Raw genomic sequence first — 22,504 nt, forward strand, 5'->3', positions numbered from 1 at the left:
GGGAGGGCAACATTCTGTTTTGTGCAGTGGTTCTGAGCTGTTTCTAGATGATGATGGTGGTGGGATTTTTTCGAAAATAATTTCCATGTCTGTTTGTGTCGCTCCAGTACTGAGGAACGGCCATGCGCTCAGCCCTCTTTACCGATTCTCCCTGGCAGACGGCACCATCGTCTCAGCTCACACTAAGAGCAAGCTGGTCCGATCACCAGCCACCAATGAACCGCAGCTCTACATGTCCATGCACATTCTCCAGAGGTAACAGCTGCTTTTTATTTTTACCTCCTAGTGTATTTTGTGACTTAACGAAAGACAGATTGAAGAAAGATACTTTGTGCTTTTTACTTTGATGACTTGTTGGGCCTAATATTTGTCCCATCATGCCCAGAAATTCAGACTTTGATAACAGCTTCACAGTAAAGAGCATGTATAGTTTAATGCTCGAGAGCTGTAGTCAACCAAAGACAATTATGGTTGCCTACAAAAGTATCTAATCTGATTGGTCGCAAGGAAAAACAAATCTGAACCTCATCAATAGATAAGCCAAATCTGCCACAGTGCACTAGTGGCACTCTACCTGCTAGCCTTATTAGCCTAAATGATGTATAAATAAACATAAAAATCTATTGTTTACAAAATACAAAGTAATTTGAAGATGGTTATTTTAGACTGAGAAGTAAGAACAGACCCAGAGTTGACCAGCAAACACTGGCCCTTATTCTACTTCTTCCTGAAAACAGAACACATGCTCAAGAAATATTAAAGAAAGTACAGCAGACAAGTTAGCCTGCCATTGTTTTGAAAGTTGTCTTGCATTGGTTGTTGAGCTGTGATATTCAAACTGCTTTTAGCAAAGTTTAAACTTAACTTTTTGGCCATCCGTTTCAACAAACTGCAGCTACACCGACGACCTCTTTGACATGATGTCAGTCAATTTGGGGTGGACTTTGCATAAAGATTGAGTAAATGCTAAGAAAGTTAGCATCCATTAGCCATTAGCCTCCATTAGGTTGGACGAGGTTAAAGTTGTGAAAAGTATTCACAAGTGGTTTGTTCGTCTTCACACCAAAAATATAGGATTAAAGAACCTTTTCTCCTTAATAAAATAACACCAATTAAATTTCGTATTTAATCTATTAAATTCTAGATAGCTATGGGAAGGTTTAGCACCAAGGTTTATGCTCTACTAATTCCAAGGAAAGAGTTTACAGGCAAGTGATTGTAAGTTCTTGTTGTCAAGAACTTGCATATAACATTGAAGGAGTCTCTAAACCTACATCAGCGCATCCTGAGTGACCTTCATATGTTTGTTCTGTTTTGTATCCTCACCATTTGAGGATTGAAGACATGCAGTCTCTTTTTAATGGATCTTCTGATTGGACTTGTAACTGCTACTTAAGACCAATCAAATTTCTTTCTACCACTTTCTAATCAAATTTATCCCCCAAACTGACTTCGTTCATTGTGAAAGAAGACCTAAAGTTAATTGCCTAATAAGTTTCTCTTCTTTGCCTCGTCAGTCTGTTTGTTTATCACATACTCTCTCTCAGCGTTGATAGTTTCCCTCTTGATTTGGACAAAGGGGGGACACTGTAATGCCCGCTGGGAACAAAGAGTCTGTTATTCAGACTTGCGACCATATGTATAGACCAACACTCACACAAGCACTACCAGCCGGCCCAGTCTACAGTACCTCCATCCCTCCCTCCCACTCAGCCAGCACTCAACTGTTGATATGACTGTTGGGTCAGGATTTGGACAGCGGTCAGAAAACAATGCCAGGACTGTTACCCAGAGGGTTCGGGGATCAATAGCGAGAACTTGGCCTTTTTACTTCCACAAGTTCCACATTTGAAATTATCACTGTAGCATTCAGCAACAATGAGAGCTTTGTGTGTTTGGTGCTGTAGGCGATCCATGTTTGAAAGTCTCTCTGTTACAGCTTAAGGCCATGTTACAACTCTGTTTTTTCACTTTTGTATACTGTTGCCGAGCTGCTCTCTGTTTGTTTTACTTTGTGGCATACGTAAACCTTACATGGGTTATTGTTTAGTGAATTCAGACCGCTGTTTACTACTGCAAACAGATATTTGCACTTCTATTTTTCTGAATTTGCAAAAATTCTTGATCTCTAAAGCAGTAGTTTCTGTTTCTGTTTGTGCCATGTCACTTGGACTCAAATCTAATTTAGTAGTCAGTGTCTTTTATTACTTTCATGACATGAACACCTTTGATATAAGCACGCAGTTAAGAATCGTCACAATTCTGCTGATTTATACTGATACTGACTTTCTCCTTCACTAAGCAACGGCACCCAGGTCACCATCAATCAGCAACAGGCAGCATTTCTACCCTACAAGGTCTTCATCAAGCAAATGTTTAACATGACAAAGGACAAGGTGTATAAAAGCACCATCATTCTGATTCATTGTCAGAATGACAGCAGTGAATGGTTAACAGGAATGACTTGTGGTGTACTACCTTCTGAATTTAATATCATATGATTGTAATGGTTTCTCCTTCACTTCAGATGCTTCTCTTGTTCTGTGTCATAAACATTACGATTAGAGTTTGTGCAGTTTGGAGGTTTAGATTTATTTTGTTTTGTTAAGCTATAGCTGCTCAGGGAATGCTGAATAACAACTGATATGGAAATCCTAGTCAGAACTCATACATTTACACATAATACCTGTCAGCATTGTTATGAAAACTCAAAGTGGCCACAACAAAAGGAAAGACACACGAAGTAAAACAGTTAAAGATTGTTTTTCTTAACTGAAATAAAGCCAAATTAAAGCCGTAACAGTATGAGGATGTGAGAATCGGTAAAATCAGTGGTGTGTGTGTGCATCATGTGTGAATAATGTCTGTGTAAGGATTGTAAGGTACAAACCCAACAAGTCCTCAAATTCATACGACCGCATAGGTCGTTTGCACCATGCACCGGAATACGACCTATGCGGTCGTATGAACGTTTGCGCCCCTACGGGGAAAACGAATGCACTACGGGATTTAATTCGCGAAACGGCCTTTCCGTCGCGAAACGGCTTTTTTCTCACTTTCGCAACACGGGTTTAGGGTTATGGTTAAGGTTAGGGATAGGGACAGGGACAGGGATAGTGTTAGTTAAAACTTTGTTCATGGTGATGTTTCAGCTGACACACCGGAGTGTCGATATTTACTCGACCGCTAGAGGTAGGAAACGTCAAAACGTAACATGCGGTCGTAATACGGGCGTGTACAGACGACCTATGCGGTCATTTTTCTTTTGAGGACAGGCTGTACAAACCAAATCCCAAAAGAAGAACTAAAACCATAGACCTGTGTTTGCGGTACCTGTGGAGTGAGGCAGAAAGTGATTAGAATGCAACCAGCTCTTAAGTAACCCAGGAACACTCTGGGGCCCCCAGCAGCTCCTAATTACACTAATCAACCACCAAGAGACAACTAGAGGCACCCTAAGATGGCCTCAGGGGTCCTGACAGCAGGTAGCCAGAACTCCACTGATATTGGTTTGTTCCCTTTTTCTTTCAGGGAAAACTTAGGGGGCATGACTGCAGAGATACCTGGCAGCCAGGGCATGGCTAAACCAATGACCCCAACCAGCATGAGCGGACCCTCCCCTTCCCCCGATGCCAGTGTCACCAGCAACACCCTCCACTCCACAACAGCCTCCAGCACCCCTGGACGTGGTTTTGGGGCTGCGTGTGGACGGGCGCCCACGCCTCAGGGAAGCTGCCATGCACTCAAACTGGGCAGCCCTTCAGCCCAGGGAAGCCCCAGCGTCACCTCAGGGGCCCAGGGTGCCATGTTGTCTCCTCGCCACCGTCAGAGCCCCAGCATGGCAGCTGGCAGCAGCGGCTGTTGTAGCCCCCACCTTCCCCAGCATCCCCCTGGGCCTTTCTCTCCAGCAGCCAGCCTCCACTCGCCAGCATCTGTATGCAGCAGCACAGGAAACGGCCTTGGGTTCAACTCCCTCAGTGCTCTGCAGGCTCTCAGCCAGGGCCACAGGATTTCCCAGGGACTCACCGAGGGACAGCATCCAGAGTCGCCTGACAGAAAACCAGTAGCTCTTCAGAGCCCCCGTCAGAACACCAACACTGGTAGCCAACTTGCTAAGAACAATCCCAGCTTAGATGCTGATTTATTTGGAGCTTTTGAGGAGCAGCAAGACTTGTTGTCGTCCCAGAACCAGGAGGATGAGCAGGGGGACGACAAAGATGGTGACCATGACAGCTTTGGAGGTAATGGAAGCCTGGGTGACCTTGGCGATGCCTCGAACCGCCTTCTGAACACCAAAGGTCACACTAAGCTGCTCCAGCTCCTCACTACCAAGCTAGAACCATCCGATCCCTGCTCACCGCCGGGGCCTCTGGGGGACGACCAGAACTGTAAGGACCAGCTGGGTGGGGTCGGTGGTGTTGGTGGGGCAGGACATAACAACCACTCCACCTCACTAAAAGAGAAACACAAAATTCTCCACAGGTTGCTGCAGAACAGCACCTCACCTGTGGAGTTGGCCAAGTTAACGGCTGAGGCCACCGGAAAAGACCCCATCGGTCCAGAGTCGGCCTCGGGGGACAGCATGGCCGCTCTGGGTGAACTCTGCTCTAAACAGGAGCCAGGGAGCCCGAAAAAGAAGGACAATGCTTTACTTCGCTATCTTCTGGACCGGGATGATAATGGCATCCTGGATAAAGCCATCAAGATGGAACCTAGTGATGGACTGAAGCTGTCCAACGTGAAGACAGAAAAACAGGAAGCTGGCTTTAATATGGCTGATCAGGTACATAAATAGGCAATTCATTTTGCCATCTCCAGCTTTTTAAATGTCAGGAATGGAATATCTTTGGGTATAGGACTGCTGGGAAATCAACATAACAATTTTGAAGATGTATCCTCGGGTGGTGTGATCAGCACTTGTATCTTCAGATATTTGTTGAAAATGGCCTATTAACTAATATAATCATACAGAAACATGACAATTTGAAACTCTGTTCCAAACAGATGGTACTTAACTTCCCATCATCTTTGTCTTTTTTAACATGTTAAAATTGAACTTGGGTTTTAAAAGCCCCAGCTGTGAGTTGAAAAGGACGTTTTTAGAGCAAAGTCAGACACCAAAACATAATGAAAATTTCACATCCCCAGAATGTGTCTTTTCACTTTATAGTTTCAAACTGGAAGGATGGTTCATGGATTATATAGTCATACCATGACCAGACCATTCCATGATTTGACATGGAAATTATGCTGAATTCATTCACAGCCATTGTTTTAAACTTGTGTTTAAACGATTAAACGATGTAGTCTGCAGTTATGTCAGTAGTTTAGCAGCATGGAAGGACTTTAAGGTGACTGCTGGTTAACATGCAGCCTTAATGGGCTGCATTTCAGTCACTATTTCATACTTATTCTGCTGTCTGACAACAAAAACTGAAAAATCTGTCATTCATTTTGTACATAAATGCAGTACATATGAGCACAGGGAGCAGGAGAGAAGCAAACAGATTTAGAAAGCAGCTGAAGTTGAAGCACAATTGGCACCATGAAAGCACAGTGACCCACTTAGTTTTTGTTTATTGGTTTTCAAATCAGTCTTCAAGTTTTCACCATCCCTGAACGCTCCTCAGCTTTACAGTTTCCATAGAGTTCTGACCTGTTGGCACACAATCAGAGCTAATGGTAACGTTAGCCACATTAGCCGAGCATTAAGGATTGTTGTATTGTTGTGGAGACATAGGCTTCAAAAATAAAAATGATCCATCAGATCAGATCCTGGGTGTGCACGAAGATTGTTGTGTTCATCCTTAGAGCCAACATTGGAACATTTAGTATGCTTTGCTCCTAACTGGGACATTTTAGAGTTGGTGAAAGCAGTTCTAGAAACTGAATACATCTGGTGGACTGTGCAGCATCTGCTCAATCTGAATACTGGAATCAGTTACGGGGCGGGATTATGCAAAGTTTGAGCTTGATGACCTTTGGTTTTGTTAGCTGTTACCATCTTTGGTTAAATTCTCTTTGACTTTTAAATCTGTGAGGCTGTCTAGTTGTTGGGAGGGCTTGTGGAATCGCAGAATTAAATATCTCCATATTTTAATAGATCTTTTTTTAAATTTTCACCATATGAGACCTGAAATATAGCAAACTATATCTAAATATACAGTATATAAAATGTAGTATAGCATGTTAAAATGTTGATCCATAGCAATAGTTAAGACATGAATGGGCTGTATTGACATTTTTCTTCAAGTACAGCAAATGGTAATCAAAATTCAGCCACAGCACTCACATGGCTCAAAATATGTAATATCCAAGAGGCATTCAAATCAGTATGTAACGGAGACGTCGGGTTTGAGGGGCAGACGGATCAAGCAACACATGAGGACAGCGGTCTTCTAAGTGAACAAAAATATTGAAGAAATTTGTTCACTTGACATATTGGCATATGTGTGCATTTAACAGCTCCTATAAACACCTTCAAGTAAGAAGCGGAGTAGCTGATGCTCGGTGTTCTGTGCTGCTGTCAGATGTGTGTTGAGTTCCTCTTTAGGCAGCCGATGGCAACTTGTCCCCCACACTCCCAGAAACACCAGATGCCCTGGCAAAGCAGGCAGAGGATTGCTGTTTAAAGGCTGAAGCATGTGTGAGTCAGCGTATGTGCCTCGCAGGTCATATGTGTGTGTTTGAGAGCTACAGTGAGAAAGTTTGTGCGCTGCATTTGAAGCATATCTTGCAGGAGCAGCAGAGGAGTTGTTGTTCTGCCTCAGCATATATGTGGGTGTGTTTGTGTGCATTTGTTTAGGTGTGTGTGGCTGCATATACAGTGTGTCTGTGTGTTTAAAAATATGTATGTGTGCACAAGCATCCCAGAAGAGCAAGAGATGATGTTTGGCATCGGTCAGTAGGCAGCTGCTTCTCAGCTGGTTTTCCTACAGCCACTTCTCTGGGCCTCCATCACCTGATGCATGTGGAGCTGTGACAATTAACAGCTAAATTAATCACCAGCTATTCTGATAATCACTTTCTCTGAACCCAGCTTTTCAAAATGGAATATTTTATTGTTTGTTCATCCATCGATGACTGAATATCTTCTTGTTGTTGCCAAAACAAGATATTTGCAAGCTAGATAGATATTTTCTGACATTTTATAAAACAAAAAACAATAAAATAATTGACAGAAAAAGAATTGTTTGTTGCAGCCCTAGACGTGAGAAAGGGAGAAGACGGAGTATAGTCAGGAAATTGGAAAACTAAGAAGAACTTTTGAAATCTAAGAAAGAGGCAGGATGAGAAAAGGGAGATACGGTGATACAGCAGCGAGTGGAAATTGAGGAGGAGAAAGTGGAGAAGGGCCTCTACCATTTAGAGAAAATAGACTGAGGATTGGAGGATCGCTGTAAAGGACAAATGGAGTAATGAGGAGACTACCGGAGCAGCAGAGAGGAGAGGATGAGGGATAAATGAACTTTAATGGTCCTCAATGGGCTAATCGAAGAGCTGTGCTGCAAAACTATACAGTGAAAGACTAACGCATAAAGACACATACCTTATACAACACTTAATTCTCCCCCTATGTCATTATAGGATACTTTCACAAAAGATTTTCTGGGTTTATTTGTCCAAGATATCCACCTCATGTTTTTCTCTGCACTTAGCATCCATCTCCTGGACCTGGAAATTAATCCAAAAACACTGTTTCTAGATCCTCTGGCCAACTCTCTGTGGATTGTAATGATTATAATTGAAATTTATGTCATTCCAATGCAGATTTAAATCTCAGCTCAGCCTGCAAGTGTTGATTTTTCATTAGTGAGTTCACTTCTGTTTATCTTTGATTAATCAATCATTCATTTGGTCAATAAATAAATCCTGAATCTCAAGTTGACATAAACAAATGAATTGTTTTGATCTCAGCAGCAGCTCAAAATCCAAAGATCTTCAATTTGTTTTAACATAACTCTGCAAATTCTTAAATTTGAAGGCATAGAATCCGTCAAATCCCTCGCATTTTTGCTTAAACATACAGCTAAACTGTGATTTTTTTTTTTATCATAGTAGTTGCTGATTAATTTTCTCTGAGTTCTCCCTCTGCAGAAATATTTGCAGCTTTAATTTCAGCTAATGGAAGCTGACAGAGATGAATCTGTGAGAGCGTTTTTATATCCCCTGTTCAAAACGGTGTCATGTGCACACGTTTATATTAAGTGGCTTGCAGTTGTAAGCAAGTAACAAACCCAAACGCAATAATGGTTTCAGTGCTGCGGCTCTCTCCGTCGTACGGTCACTGGTGTTAAAAGTGGATCTGCTTCAGAGAGCAGTCATGCTTATTGAAAGTGCAGGTGGTTGAACATAGTCAGTTCCAGGAAGGGGCCTCACGATGATGGCTGAGCTTCAGTCTCTGGGACAAAGGCGACCTTCCTACCAGCAGTTGTGCCTCCGGGGCAGTGGAGGCTGCTGCCGGAGAGGAGGAGGGTATTCAGAGACTCCCATCCAGGAAGGGTGTAGTGAAGGTGCCAGGAAGGTGCTTGTTCGACGGATGTTTAGCCTGTTGTAATTCTAATGATGTTCTAGCTTATCCGTGTACGCTGTGAGTCAAATGTTCATTATGAATAGCTACATGGAAGCAGTGAGCAGAATAAAGACAGGATTATGCTAATTTTCAGCTACATGACTGTTGGTGCCTCAGAAGGTATGCAGCAGCTCAGTTAAACTGACTTGTGTAGCAAAGGGGCTTGAGGAATGTCGGAAGTAAGCAGTTTTATATCTTATTCACTTTCATTTTACACCCCCAAGATTACACCAACCACAAAACACAATCAAAATAGGAGCATATATATATATATATATATATATATATATAAGGAATAGACTGATTATTTGCTTGACCGATTATTGAGGTCGATACTACTTTGGCTCTGATGCATCTCGGGCTGGGTATCAATCTAAAAGTTTCAATACCAGTACCAATACTGATACCTTCACTTCAATACCGGTTCCTAAACGATAGTTTTTTCGATACCAGTTTTACAATATATACTCTAACAGAATGAAAATTGCGCTTTTGATTTAGCTGGCCACATAGCCATAAAACAAAGTTACACGCTAATATCTTAAAATAGCGTTGCATGGGTCCCCGTTAACTTCACCGCGCTATGCACATATGAAGTTGTAACATTAGTTCGACAAACAAAGAAGTGGTTCGGATTTTGCCCAATGTAAACTTACTTGCTGACGTCTCAGACACAGCGCCGTCCTCTGTACTTTCGGACGAAGCGGAGTCTAGTGGTAAAACCTCTCGCTCTGTAACGTCCACAGGCTGGCATGAATGCTGTGGCCCGCTCGTCTTGCAGTCGAACACGGAGCAACTTTCCGCTCTTAAATCGATTCCGTGCACAGTCAAATGCTTCATTAAATTCGTTGTGTTGCCTGACTTAGCAACGATGTTTTTTTGGCATATACTGCACTGCACACTATTGGCGTCCATTTTACAAAAGTAGAGCCACGTTTTAGAGCTCAGAGGCATCTTTTCCCACTTCGACGACACGCTACACAACTGCAGTAAAGTCAGTGTACCTAACGTGAAACCTGTCTGTGAAGGGGGGGTGCCACAGCATGTTTTTTTTCCGGCTTGCCGCAATCACGTGTAATGTTACAGCCAATCACAGGTTTGCTTTATCATAATCACGTGATATGTACCGGAACATGGAATCGAAAGACGAGGCTTATTTTGATACTCATTACTTACAGTCGGTGCCATTAAAGAACCGAAGTTCGGTACTCAGCCCTAGATGCATCCTCCGTTCTCGGTCTATAGTCACTCTGTGGTCTCAGCAATGCATCACCCACACTTAGGTCTAATTAGATGCACCTTACAAATAACAGCCAATCAACACTGAGACCTACTGTGTTCAGACAGGGAAAAACGGGTTCGTTTTCAGAGCAGAACAGCTCCAGTGAATTAGCAGTGCTGTATTTGGAAGGTGAGATAGCAGATGTTGCTGAAGTTGTGGTAAACGCTGCAGTCTTCCACAAGTATTCACAGTTACATCGCAACGCCCAAATAGTTTGTTTGTGGGTGTCACTGCAGCTGGAACTCATTTTGCTGATGATAGTAGACTAAGGCTATCGCTGTGAGGGCAACTGTGGCTAACACTATCTGGTGCAGCGTAACATGTTTCCAAAGTCAGATTACCTTTAATGATCTATTCTAACTGACACGCCTCTCTAGCGAAGACACAACCTGAAAAAAACAATAAAAAACACAATTCATCACCACAAATCAGAAAATTAGCTGCTTCCACACTAGCTAAGGCTATGCTAATGGAGGGAGTTAAGGAGGCAGCCTCGGATTATCTTGCAACAGTGGCAGAAAAATAATAACTTGTAATGCTTTAAGCTGTACACCTTACAGGGCTAGGAAAGTGATGGAACATAAAGAATAATAAAACAGAGAAGAACAATTTTTAAAAAAAACTTCAGCAGAAGAGGGGACAAATAATTTTCTGTCCTCCAGTAAACAGTGTAGAGTGTCTTAATGTCCTGTGATGCTCTGACATCTTCACTTTTATTACTATTTTATATATTCGGTAATAGTAATCCTTATTCATGAAGAAGCCTAGTTATGAATGGCAAGGCCCCTCCTTTTGCATGCTGTACATGTATTATGTTTAATGTTTATCAATTATTGGTCTTTATTGATTCCCAATAATTGGCACCAGTCCTGAATAACCCTTATCAGTTGATCCTTCCTAAAATTGGATTTTCACTGTAGGGAACCTTTAAAACCAGATGAATTCAATAACATTGATCTTTTTGTTGCAGTGTAGTGTTCTGCTGGGAAACCTTAGGTTCTGCCAAATCCCTAAACATTATTGCAGACGGCAGCAGCCTCCCCCGGCTGGACAATGTGCTCCCCCACACTGCAAAAACTGCTGAAAAGATGAAGCTAAAATAGCAAATCTGAAAGCATAATTTAATCTGTGTATAAACTAGATTGTACAAAAACAATTAATCTTTATATTTCCAAATAACTACAATGCAGAGTATTTTAAATTGCACCAAAACCGTCTAGTAGCACCTGCAGCAGTGTTGGCAGACTTGTGCACAGTCCCTACCGTTATAATAAAACAAATTCTAGATTTCTGAACAGGTGTCTGGTAGTACCACACATAATAAATGAGGCTGTGTGTACAAGATCACAAGAATCTGCTGTGGTGGTGTCGCACAGCTTTGCTGGCAGTAAGTACTAAACTTAGTGTGCTGTAGGTCAAAGATTTATTATATGCAGAAGCTGACACGCAACTGGCAATATTAGGCACAACTGCATGTTTGTAAAATAGTGATAGAGGTGGCCAGCTGGTCCTTAATCCACTGAATAAACAAAAATGTAGGTTGTTTACCTGTGCAGAGTAGAGGAAGGATTTCCTGGGAGGACATTTGCATTTGAAATGTTGCCTTTTGTACGCAGCCACGTTGTGTGTGTGTTAAACAGAGCTGTGACTGTGTGTCATACTGTACATCACACATGACCTCATTAGTGCCGGTAGTTTATTTTTAGCTCCTCCTCTATTCATCAGCCAAACGGCCGGAGGAAACCATCCCTGTCAGCGCTGTGTGTTTGTGTGTGTGTGTGTTTGTGCTGGTGGCTTAAGTTACGCTGTATTAGTGAGGGGGTTTCCATTTCTCTCAAAGTTGTCATCAGAAGTCAGCAGCAGCTTTTACATTTTATTACTTATTCCACCTTTTGTGCTGTGTGTGTTTTGGTTATTAAACAGGATGAACAATTCCTTATTCTGCTATTTTGTGCATGTTTTAGAACATGTAAACATTAGAACAGATACAACTCTTTCTTTGAAGAGAATCTGTAGGAGCATCTGAAACTTTTCACTTCATACACTTGTATATTTCAGATGTTTGCACCTGAGCTGAAAGCTTTTCTGTTTCTTTTTTTCATCACCCGAGAGAGCCTGGTCCCAACTTCAGAAACATCTTCAAAAGCAAAAGCATAATTTAAACACGAGGTTGTCCTTTAAGTTTTCTCTGATCATGACAGTGTGCGCTTTGAACTAAGGACCACATAAAAGGTGAAAAGTCTTTGATGTGATTTAAGTTTAAACAAAGTGCTATATTCATATAGCGGTTTATTCGACCACCGCACGTGGAAAAAAAAAGACCGTTTGACAGACTTTTGACACACTTTCAAACAGGATTTCTCCTTATGAAACAGTCAGGAAATAAAACATGTTGCTCTTCTTCAAATTCAGCAATAAATGTCATTGAAACTTCATTATCAAAGTATTTGTCACCACCCAGTAAAATGTTCTTTTAGTGCCATTTTATGCTATAAATTACCCATCTTATTATCACATTGGGGTATTCTCCTGTGGCTGATCTCAGACCAGTGAGCTGGAGGAGCTGCTGGAGGACCTGCAAAGTGGTGCTCAGCAGCAGCAGCTGTTCCCCAGTCAGCCACCAGCCAGAGGTGTGGCCTCCTCTTCATCCTCCTCTTCCTCTGTGGCCCCTGGCTCGTCTGTGGACAAACAGACCATCATCAGTGACATCCTGCAGATGACGGACAGCAGCAGCAGCAGCTCCCCCAACCAGCACAGAACCTTCCCTCCCATCAGCCCTGCAGGTACGTCCTCAACAGGCTGTTCACTCAGCTTAATGATTTCTGGGTCTAAGAAACGTTCAAACTCGAGCCAATCCTCATAATCTGTGAGACAATGAAGACATTCGATCATTGGATTTTCTTCCTAGAATATGTCAAGTACTGTAAGAGTAAGAAAACCTTGTTCCCCTCCAGCTGGCTTTAATGGTTCCCGGCCAGGCCAATCAACTCAAGGTGCTCCTCCAATCAGGAGCATGTCTCTGGACAACGGTATGGGCCCCAACCCCAACACAGCCAGGCCTTTCCCGCCTCAGCACAGAAACAACAGCCCATACTCCTTACTGCAGCAGCAAAGCATGATGGGAACCCATGCCAGCATGGCCAACCAGGCTGCGATGTCCACCACAGGTGAGGCAGAACAACAAACACAACATCCTGCCAAGTACATTTATTTCTTGCTGCTCCATAAATGGGGTCTCTTCATGTAACTAAAAGTCATATTGGCATGGAGTTTTATTTATTTGAGATCCTGATAGTTAACCTTCTGAACCTCAACCAGTTTCTGACAATTTTTACTCTCTTTGAGCTCTTTTTTCACTACAATAAAGTCCTGCACCTTTATGAAAACGGCACAACTATGGCTAGAGGTAGAGAGAGCTTCAACTTGTCTTTTGTGCAGTATGAGAAAGTTAAAGTGCCATCAATCTTTCAAAAAATGATAACCAAAAGTTGGCTTTCATTATCTATTATGCAAAAAACAATGTAAACATTTTTAATCAACATACCGTTAGCCTAATAGCATAATTGCCTAAGTCATGTTTTGGCCTTCATGACTTAGGCAACTATGCTATTAGGCTATCGATATACAACATGTTTCCAAGATGTGTTACAAGTACTGCAAAAAAAAAAAATCTAACAAGAAGTTTTACCAAACTTGCACCACCCGGCAACAAAGATGACCCCTGTGACCTTGAAAATTAGGTCAAGGTCACCAAATGCGAACTTGACCTGTATCTTATTATGGTACACCTGTGTACCAAATATGGTGAGGCTATATCAATATTTTATCGAGTTATCGCACGGAAACCAAATTGTTACAGACAAACAAGCAAGCAAGCAACCAACCAACCAAGACCATGCAGCTCAAAACAATACCTTCTGGAAAACGATGTTTGCCGGGCAGTAATAATATTTGTAACACGACTGTTGGTCACAGCTGAGTCACTATTTGGTTCTGAGTTGCACTGAGGGGTGCTGAATGTTTAGTTCATTAAAGGATCTGGTTAAGGCATGCTCTTTACTTTTGGGTAATTTTAAAGTGAGACATTAAGATGGTCACAATTTTTGCGTTTCAATTTGGATAAATCTGCGCACATCACAGATGTTAAGTACAGAAGCTGTCAAAAAGTTGAAAATCTCATGATTTTGTATAGTATGTGACTGATAAACGGTGTAATTATGACTATTTAAAAAAATCTTTTGGGTTTCAGAGGGTTAAAGAGAATAGAGATAATACAGACAATGACATGTTGACATTGTGTAAAATGGCTCTATGTGGAAAGAAATGAAAAACTAATTCTGCACCCCCCACCCCCCACCCCCCCCTCAAACCAGGCATGCGGTCCTCCATGCAGCAAGGCTGGGGTCCCCAGGGGCCCATGGGGGGCACAGCGGGGCCGATGATGGCCCAGGGAGTCGGACCTGGTCGCATGGTCCCAAGCATGAACGCTGCGCTGCCAACAAGAAGTCCATCTGGATCCAGAGCCATGGTCAACATGCAGATGATGGGCAATGGTGAGAAGAAACAAAATAACAGAAACTCAAACGCTGACATCAGCTCCATCAAATCTTTCACTGATTCTGATTGTATTTCTTCCTGGTAACAAGTTCCGCCCAATCAGACTGCTCCGTGGCCAGACCGCATGATGATGGATCATTATGGAAACCAAAGCAGGTCTGATGTTCATTCCACCGTAAGAGGTTAGTCAGCGGTATTCTTGAATATGGTGTGATAATAACACCACGTTTCCTTCCAGGCCACCGTACGGCGTCCCCCAGGAGGATGGGATGGGCTGTTGTACAGGACCAGAGGGCCAGCCAGATGAAGGGGCTCTGCTGAACCAGTTGTGCTCAGTGTTGAAGGACTATGAAGGTCTGGAAGAAATTGACAAGATGTTGGGAATCCCTACGCTGGCAGGACAGGTGAGCATCTTCACACCAACCTTTGGAGTCACCATGGCTGGGAATGAAAGGAAATCTTTAATAAAAAAGTGTTCGTACAGACATTTAACTCTTTAACCCTTTAAGCTTCAGTGTACCGCCGGCGGTACACCTACTAATTTGCATAGGAATTTCAAGAATGTCCGACGGCTGCAAACGCGATTATACAAACACTATACACCGATGGAAAGCTTAGATTCTCATGAATCCGCCGGTATAAACCACTTTCAGATGCGATTACCACAGCGGGTGAGAAAAACACATTTGTCCGACAAAAACAAATATTCATCCATCCGTTCTCTATACACGGCTTCAAAGCACACAGCGCGACTCACATTTCCGGTTTATTATTACACACAAAAAAAAGATTCCACAAAAAACGGCCATAATCCAACCTTTTACATCAGATGACACAAGCCAGTAAACTATTTTGTCCAAAACATGTCCTGAAGTCGATATAAAATCCCCGAATCGGTCGTTTTCAAGGAAATGCACCTCCCGATGCGCGTCCAATATTCCCCGTATTTTTCGTAATTTTTTTTATTTAAAAATAGAATATTAGCGATTTTTTGTACTGAAAACGGCTGGAATTGACTGCAGCTTAAAGGGGTAACCCTCTGAACCCCCAAGTCCAACTCTAAAAGGCGTTTTAACTTTAAAAAAACAAAACACCAAAATAACACCATTTGTCAGAGCCAGAACCTGTGAAAAGTGACACATGTGCCTCTCAGTTTTGTTGGAGAAATTTAACAAATCTAAGCTTAAAATTTAGCTATTTCATCATAATACGTTTAGTCTTCATGTAAAATGTAGAATATCAATAGTATGTACAGCCGCCATCTTTTCTGTCAATTTTGCTAACACCTTGGAAAAATGTTGTTCATGTTGATTCCATTTTTTATGTTTTTTGTAAAAGAAATAATCTAAGAAGTTCAACTTTCACTTTTTTATGGCATTATAAGTTGGTTATACTGCACAGACAACATTTTTGAGTGCTCTCTACCTCTAGCCATGGCTGTGCGGTTTTAGTAGAGGTGAAGAACTTTAGATTTCAGTGAAAAATGAGCCCAGAAACTGCTTTGGGTTCAGAGAGTTAATGTAGTTCCTTTTCGTACTTTCTATTTTATAAAACCTTAGAAAACGTGTTTTGGATTTGATGACTATAAAGAAAATCATCGGCACTGATCCACTATGCCTCCATCCTACCTGAAGAACTCCACCGTCCTTTAAGCTAATGTTTTCTCTCTATCACCTCCCTGAAGGGTCCTCTGTCAGACCAGGACCAGTTCTTGGGCTCCTCGGACCCGGCGGCCGGCATGAAGCCTCCCCTCTACGGTCAACACTACGGCGGCCAGCCGGGTTACGGCGGCATGCCTCCGGATGGCGGCTACCACGGTCCCACCATGGGCGCTCATATGGGGCCTCAGAGAATGGCTCCTGCCGGCTACCCTCCAATGATGAGGATGGCTGGTGGCGCCGGGCCCAGACCAGCTAGCATGAGGCCGGGGGGACCCAGTCCGATTGTCCCCTCGCAGCCCAACAACCTGAGGCTCCAGCTGCAGCACAGACTCCAGAACCAGCTGGTAGGTGTCACCAGAAGTTTATTTTGTAATGTGTGAGTCATGTACGAGTTGTGCAGCTGCTACCGTTACTGGTGGACTGGTGGCTAATATGTTAACGATGGAAAGACATCTCAGCAGGAACCTTCTATTTAACTAAAATGACAGAATTCCACGTTTTTTGGCTCCGGACTGTCTATCAGGGGAGTTTGCTGCTGGTCATTAGAGCAAATTTACATCAAAACTTTCAAAGTCAAACTATGTTAAAACTCAGTGTGAGCAGTTATGAATGCTCAAAACAGTCTACAAATTGGAGAGTAAATCAGTTGCTTCTTTATTTAAACATGAATTACTTCCACTTTGTTGTTTTGATTATTTATAAAAGAGACAATGTTGTGCTTTGATGACATCTGTAGCAACAGAAGGTCACATTTTAACAAGTTTTCTCAAACGTAGAACAAAAGATTGAAGAACTTCAGTGACGTCTGATGATTGGTATTCAATTTTGGTAAAGAGAATAACTTCACAGATTCTAAGTTTTCATCCAGCGTTGTCACACATAAAGCCTACATGACAGGCTGTGTTCTAATTATCTCAAAATGAACCCTGACAGAAACCTTGCAGTGAAAATTCAAAAACACACACACAGGGCAGCTTAGAAAAGAACATTTTACTTTTAGGGATGCATGTTCTCTTGTATCACAGCTAATTACAGATGATTACAGACTTTCATAGTGAGGCTGTTTCCTTATTTATGCCTGAGTGGGATCATAAATACAGTTCTTATCACTTCCTTCCTGTACATAAAAACAGTTACAGAAAGTTCAGTCACATCTTGACACGCCAGGCTTCCTTGTTTTCAACCATTAGATCTTTTAGACACTTATATTGTAAATCTATTTTTGCTGAGCATTAGCCCCATGTGAAGTATATATTTTACATTTATAGATTTTTATTTTTTTTAATTGCGACTGACGCAGCAGAGCAGACAGGCAGGCCAACAGGGTTCAGTGGGTTTAAACAGCAGCAGAGAGAAAAGAACAAACGTGTTTGAGATTTCTGGCTTCATCAGCGATTCCCTGCTGCCGAACACACACAGATTCATGGAGCCGCTCAAAGATGATTGCGTACATGCCCTGTACCTTTGGTGACTGGCCGTTAACACAGTGGAGCGTCTCTCTGAAGAGCCCATGATGTTCCTGCTGTCTTTACATGAGAAGATTTTATTTGTATTGATACATTCTTTCTGTTTCTGTGAATATTTTTTCTTTTTCTGCTTGTATTTTTTGTGTAGTGTGTTCAAGTATACATATTTGTTTTTTAAGGAGCTCATCCTGAAATGTAGAAATAGAATAAGTGAGAATTAAAGTGTTCAGGTCCAGGCTGCCACCTGGTGGAGAGTTGAGGGAAAACAGTTTGTAAATATCTGCTAAAATAGCAGTAAGTGTGTTCACATGTGAGACATGAGTTCTGCACTTCCATGTTTTCAGTTCAGAGTCTTAAAGAAAACTACAGGTAAATATAAAATCTGAACACGTTGGTGTTAGCACTTTAGATTTTGATTTAACTTTAGTTGGCTTCAGAGCTATTCACAAAAACACCATTTCTTGTCTGCTGTGTCCAGTATAGATACATTCATGCTGCTGCCATCAGGCAGACGCTACAGAACCCCACTGGCCAGGAAAATAAATACAATCTTTCATCCCCTCTGCAATAGCTGATCTGAATAACACGAAATAGACTACTTTTTTAAGTTATTTTATGCGCTTTATTTATTGTTGTTTGTGTTTTTTAATGTATGAGGGTGTTTTCAGTGCTTGAATGTGGTTTTTAAACTTGTGTCTTACAGCAGTGACAAAAGATGAATTTCTGTTTTTACTTAGAACAGACAATAAATCCATCTGTCTGTCTGTCCGTCGGAGCAACATCTGATGATTTTACACATTTACAAAAAGTATTAAAACAGAAAATTAGAAACAAAATACACTAAAATAGCAAAAATGCTCAAATATAAATCGGCACTCTGTTTAAAAGACAGATTATCCCTGAGATTAAACTAGAACAACATATTTATAATAGCTAAATGTATGCAGGCCTCCATAAATTACAAACTACGTAATAAGTCTGATTGTTGTTTTGCTGTTTCTTGTGTAGAACCGTCAGCCAGTGGTGAACCAGATAGGCGGAGTGTCCAATATGAATCTACCTCTAAGGTCTAATGTACCAAACCAGGTCAGTCTGCCGTCTCTGTAAAGTCATCATGAAATATTCTCAGCGTCAGTCGAGCTCCTTTCCTCGGGTAGATTTACCTGAGTGTGTGTTTCGTCCTGCAGGGAACCTTCAACGCCCAGATGCTGGCGCAGCGTCAGCGCGAGTACCTCAGCAACCACCTCCGTCAGCGCCAGCAGCAGCAACACGTGCATCAGCAGCGCGCCATGATGATGCGCACTCAGGGCATCAACATGCCGCCCAACATGCCCAGCGGGGGTGCCGCTCCCACGCCGATGCCCATGGGCGGCACCAACCCACGGCTCCCACAGGGCAACCCACAGCAGTTCCCTTACCCGGCCACCAACTACGGTACAGGCCTGCCCTCTCCTCCACCTCCTCCTCCTCATCCCGGCTCCTCCAGTCCCTTCTCCTCCCCTCTCTCCCCCAGCCATCATCTGGCTAGCCAGGGCATGATGGGAAGTGTAGGCGGGCAGTACGGCGGCGTAATGAGTCCGCCGTCACAGCACAGTGCCTTCCAGTTCAGCAGTTCAGGTATTTTGTTTAAGCACAGCAGCGATGCCTCAATGATCTGTGTGCGCTTCGTGGAGGATGTAGTCGCTTTCTGTGGTTGTGGTGGCGGAGGTCGAGTGCCGTCTTTGTCTGAAGTCCTCTGTAAGTTGTCTGGTTGTGGTTTAAGGTTGCATGACTTAATCATTTGTTGCTCTGGCTTTGTTTTCATGTGCAAATCAACAAGGTTTCTGCTTTTATGCTCTAATTAATCAGCTAGACTCTTTCTTTGACTATGATTGCAACACTGTCATCAGCCAATCAGAGGGAAAGCAGCAGTGGGGGGACTGAACATTTCTCCTTTTTTGTTGTGTTTGTGAACATCATGTGTCTTCTGTCAGTTTTGTTGTAAATGTGCACATAATTTCTTTTAAGATAAAAGATAATATTTGACTTTTCCGACAATTTTTCAAGTTGCTTAAGAAGAGACAGAATTAGATTATCTTTTTTAATTTAGTTGCATCAAAGACTTGAGTTCTGACAAAGAAACAAGCTGACTGATGTGGAGAATTGAATTATTTCTCTGTGTTACTGGTTTGTCTTTTAGTTGTAGGGCGGCCGTAATCAAGAACTGAATGTCTAAACAAAGATCGATTTTCTAAATGTCGGCAGTAGCTTTTTTTATTTCTTCTCACTTAGAGGTAGAGCTGAACGATTAGTCGTTTTACAATCTGAATTGTGATTTGAAACAATTTTTAATTAGCAAATTCCAAAGACTGCAATGTAGTGTAGACGTTATGCAGCGTGTCTGACCCAAGGTTTAAACTATCCTACCTCTGGTTTTTCAAATTCATGCCGTCTTCCTTGTGTGACAGTCACACTTTTGATGCTCATGATCCATGGCATTTTAAATCTACTGAGTTTAACTTACAAAAAAAAATCTAATATATGTCAGAAAAATTGCAATTAGAAGCAAGATTAGGCAAGATCATTCCCATTTGTCCTAAATTCAGAGTTCATGTTGGTCAGATCTCCACCTAATAGGGAGCTACAAGTAGTGTTTGGTAGAAGTTGTGTAGTTTAACAGCTATGGGTGGAAACTTACTTAGTTTTCAGTGTTGGTGTGTGCGTGTTTGTGTCTGTGTGTGTGTTTGTGTTGTCGTATTATCTTACGACCCTCTTATCTGCTCACACCTCCAGGAATGAGCCAGCAGCAGCAACACCAGGATCCGGTTTCATGTTTCCCGTGTGGGGCCGCCACCCCGCAGAGCCCCCTGCTGTCCCCCAGGATGGGGCAAGGTCAGAGCCCCATGCTGCAGCAGAACCAGGCCCAACCCCAGGGTCCGAACCAGGGAGGACCCCCCGGCTACCAGCCCGCTGCCGACCTCAATGGATGGCCTCAGTCTGCCAACATTTCCACCAGCAACAGGTAACGGCAGAGTGACGGCTCACTTGCTTTATGTCTTTATCTATGAAAGCTTTCTGCTCTCTTTCACTGAGCTGGCCTTCTTTCAGTGTGTACCCCCAGCAGTCCCAGTCTCAATACTCCACGCAGCCCAGCGGAGGAATGTACGGCAGCAGCAACAGCATGAACCTGGGAGTCGCCTTGGCTAGCAACGGAGGCAACATGAACCCCATGTCAGGACAGATGAGCTCCATGAATACAGAGCAGGTGAAAAAAGACACGATTCCAGATGAGCTGAAACAGTTAATCTGGTTCCTGCTTGACTGGGTCTTCATTACATTCATTCAGGAGCGCTCATTTTATTTCTGTGTTATGACTTTTCTTTTGTAGGTGACCGACAGCGGCCTGATCCTGGAGCAGCTCACAGGAATTGACATGTTGACACAAGATGGAGAAGCAGGTTCTGTGAGTGAAACCTCGTTGTTCTTTCGTAGATTACTTTGTGCGACATCATGTGAACTTTTCTGTGCTTAATCACTTACACATGTGATCAAAATCTGCTTTATTGGTCAAATAAATAGACACAAAGTACAAGAAAAAACAGAAGTAAATTGACTGTTTAACTACTAGGTATGTGTAAAAGAGCAAGTTCAAAGTGAACCTGACTTTTAGTGCAAGATAAAAGTGAACAAAAGTCTAGTGCAAATACAGTGATTAACAATAAATACAGAGTTATGGACACCTTATGTGCTTGAGGTAGGAGAACACAGAGCAGCGTCTTTGGGATGTATTATAAACAGCATTTGCAGTCTGAACAGTGGGGAAAAAATTAGAATAAAACATGAAAATTAGCCATGAAATGACTGTCACATGTTCCACAGTGTTCTACATCCCAGTGGAACATGTGACTGTCACATGTTCCACTGGGATGTAGGAACACTGTTCTAGTTCTTCCCAGCTTAGTGTTAAATTTAGCCTGAAATACATTATTTGACTATAGAGAAAAAAATACTACAGAGAAAATTGAAGCCTACACACCATAAATTAGTCTGTTATGTGCCTAGTCATTGTCTATAATATACAGGAAAGTCACCTGTTCTTCTTAGACCTGCTGTTTTAGTACACTTTATTTATACTGGTATCCCTCAGGGCTCTGTTTTAGGTCCCTTTTAGTTTTCAGACTACATGCTACAACTTGGCCACTTCATGCTTGGTATTTCCATCCTGTCAGTTGGTTAAGACGAGTTATTTAAACATTTTGCCCAATTTAAGTGTCTGATTCACTAAAAAAACAGACTGGATGCCTCTCTTGGCTGGAAAGGAAAAAATTTGTTTAGTTTCTTGGTCCTGACTCACTATACATAATGTCAAAGTTATTTTAAAAACCTGAATGACTTTACAAAAACCTAGTGATGTCTTGTGACAAACTAAATGTGTCATTCATTAATTCATCAGGTACTACCTATAATTTTCCAACACAAAGACAAATCCTTTGTTGCCCTTCACAAGAAGGTTCCATTTTATTATCTATATGGAAGAGATTATCTCGTAAGACAACGGGAAATTATATGGGCAAAGTAATAAACCGATAAACATGACTACATGTTTTTACCCCTAAAGCATGTTTTTTTTTTCAATTTCAGCTTGAAAAACATTTCAAATCAGTCAGTAATAGCTACTAACTTCAAGGCTAAAATTAACAACCTCTAGGTTTACGGATCAGAAACACTTGGAAGAATTTTGGAATACAGTAAATCCTGTTGTCCACATCATCAAGGGAAATTCACGTTACAGCAGCTGGATACACATGGGCTAACAGGGCTTAAAAAAATACACAGATAATAATAAAAATGGTATCACAGAGATGATATACCAGGCATGATGAACCTCTATATGTGTGTGTGTGTGTGTGTGTGTGTGTGTGTGTGTGTGTGTGTGTGTGTGTGTGTGTGTGTGTGTGTGTGTGTGTGTGTGTGTGTGTGTGTGTGT

At 42.1% G+C, this 22,504-nt stretch overlaps 1 protein-coding gene across 2 annotated transcripts in view; it reads left to right on the plus strand.

Moving 5' to 3' along the window:
* The window catches only part of LOC110963794 (nuclear receptor coactivator 2-like), a 69,430-nt gene that overhangs the window by 41,273 nt on the left and 5,653 nt on the right, over positions 1–22,504 (plus strand). The window contains exons 10-22 of one of the 2 annotated variants that reach the window (XM_051952976.1): positions 108–255; positions 3,532–4,783; positions 12,400–12,637; positions 12,809–13,021; positions 14,228–14,407; positions 14,501–14,567; positions 14,650–14,815; positions 16,096–16,416; positions 18,547–18,624; positions 18,726–18,972; positions 20,311–20,539; positions 20,626–20,782; positions 20,906–20,980. In XM_051952976.1, coding sequence (XP_051808936.1) covers positions 108–255; positions 3,532–4,783; positions 12,400–12,637; positions 12,809–13,021; positions 14,228–14,407; positions 14,501–14,567; positions 14,650–14,815; positions 16,096–16,416; positions 18,547–18,624; positions 18,726–18,972; positions 20,311–20,539; positions 20,626–20,782; positions 20,906–20,980 — 3,371 coding nt within the window. Of the gene's footprint in view, positions 1–107; positions 256–3,531; positions 4,784–12,399; positions 12,638–12,808; positions 13,022–14,227; positions 14,408–14,500; positions 14,568–14,649; positions 14,816–16,095; positions 16,417–18,546; positions 18,625–18,725; positions 19,156–20,310; positions 20,540–20,625; positions 20,783–20,905; positions 20,981–22,504 lie in introns of both variants that reach the window. The other variant, XM_022212289.2, reaches the window with a different exon arrangement.

The sequence above is a fragment of the Acanthochromis polyacanthus genome, chromosome 9 (genome assembly GCF_021347895.1).
Source record: "Acanthochromis polyacanthus isolate Apoly-LR-REF ecotype Palm Island chromosome 9, KAUST_Apoly_ChrSc, whole genome shotgun sequence".
Lineage (NCBI taxonomy): Eukaryota > Metazoa > Chordata > Actinopteri > Pomacentridae > Acanthochromis > Acanthochromis polyacanthus.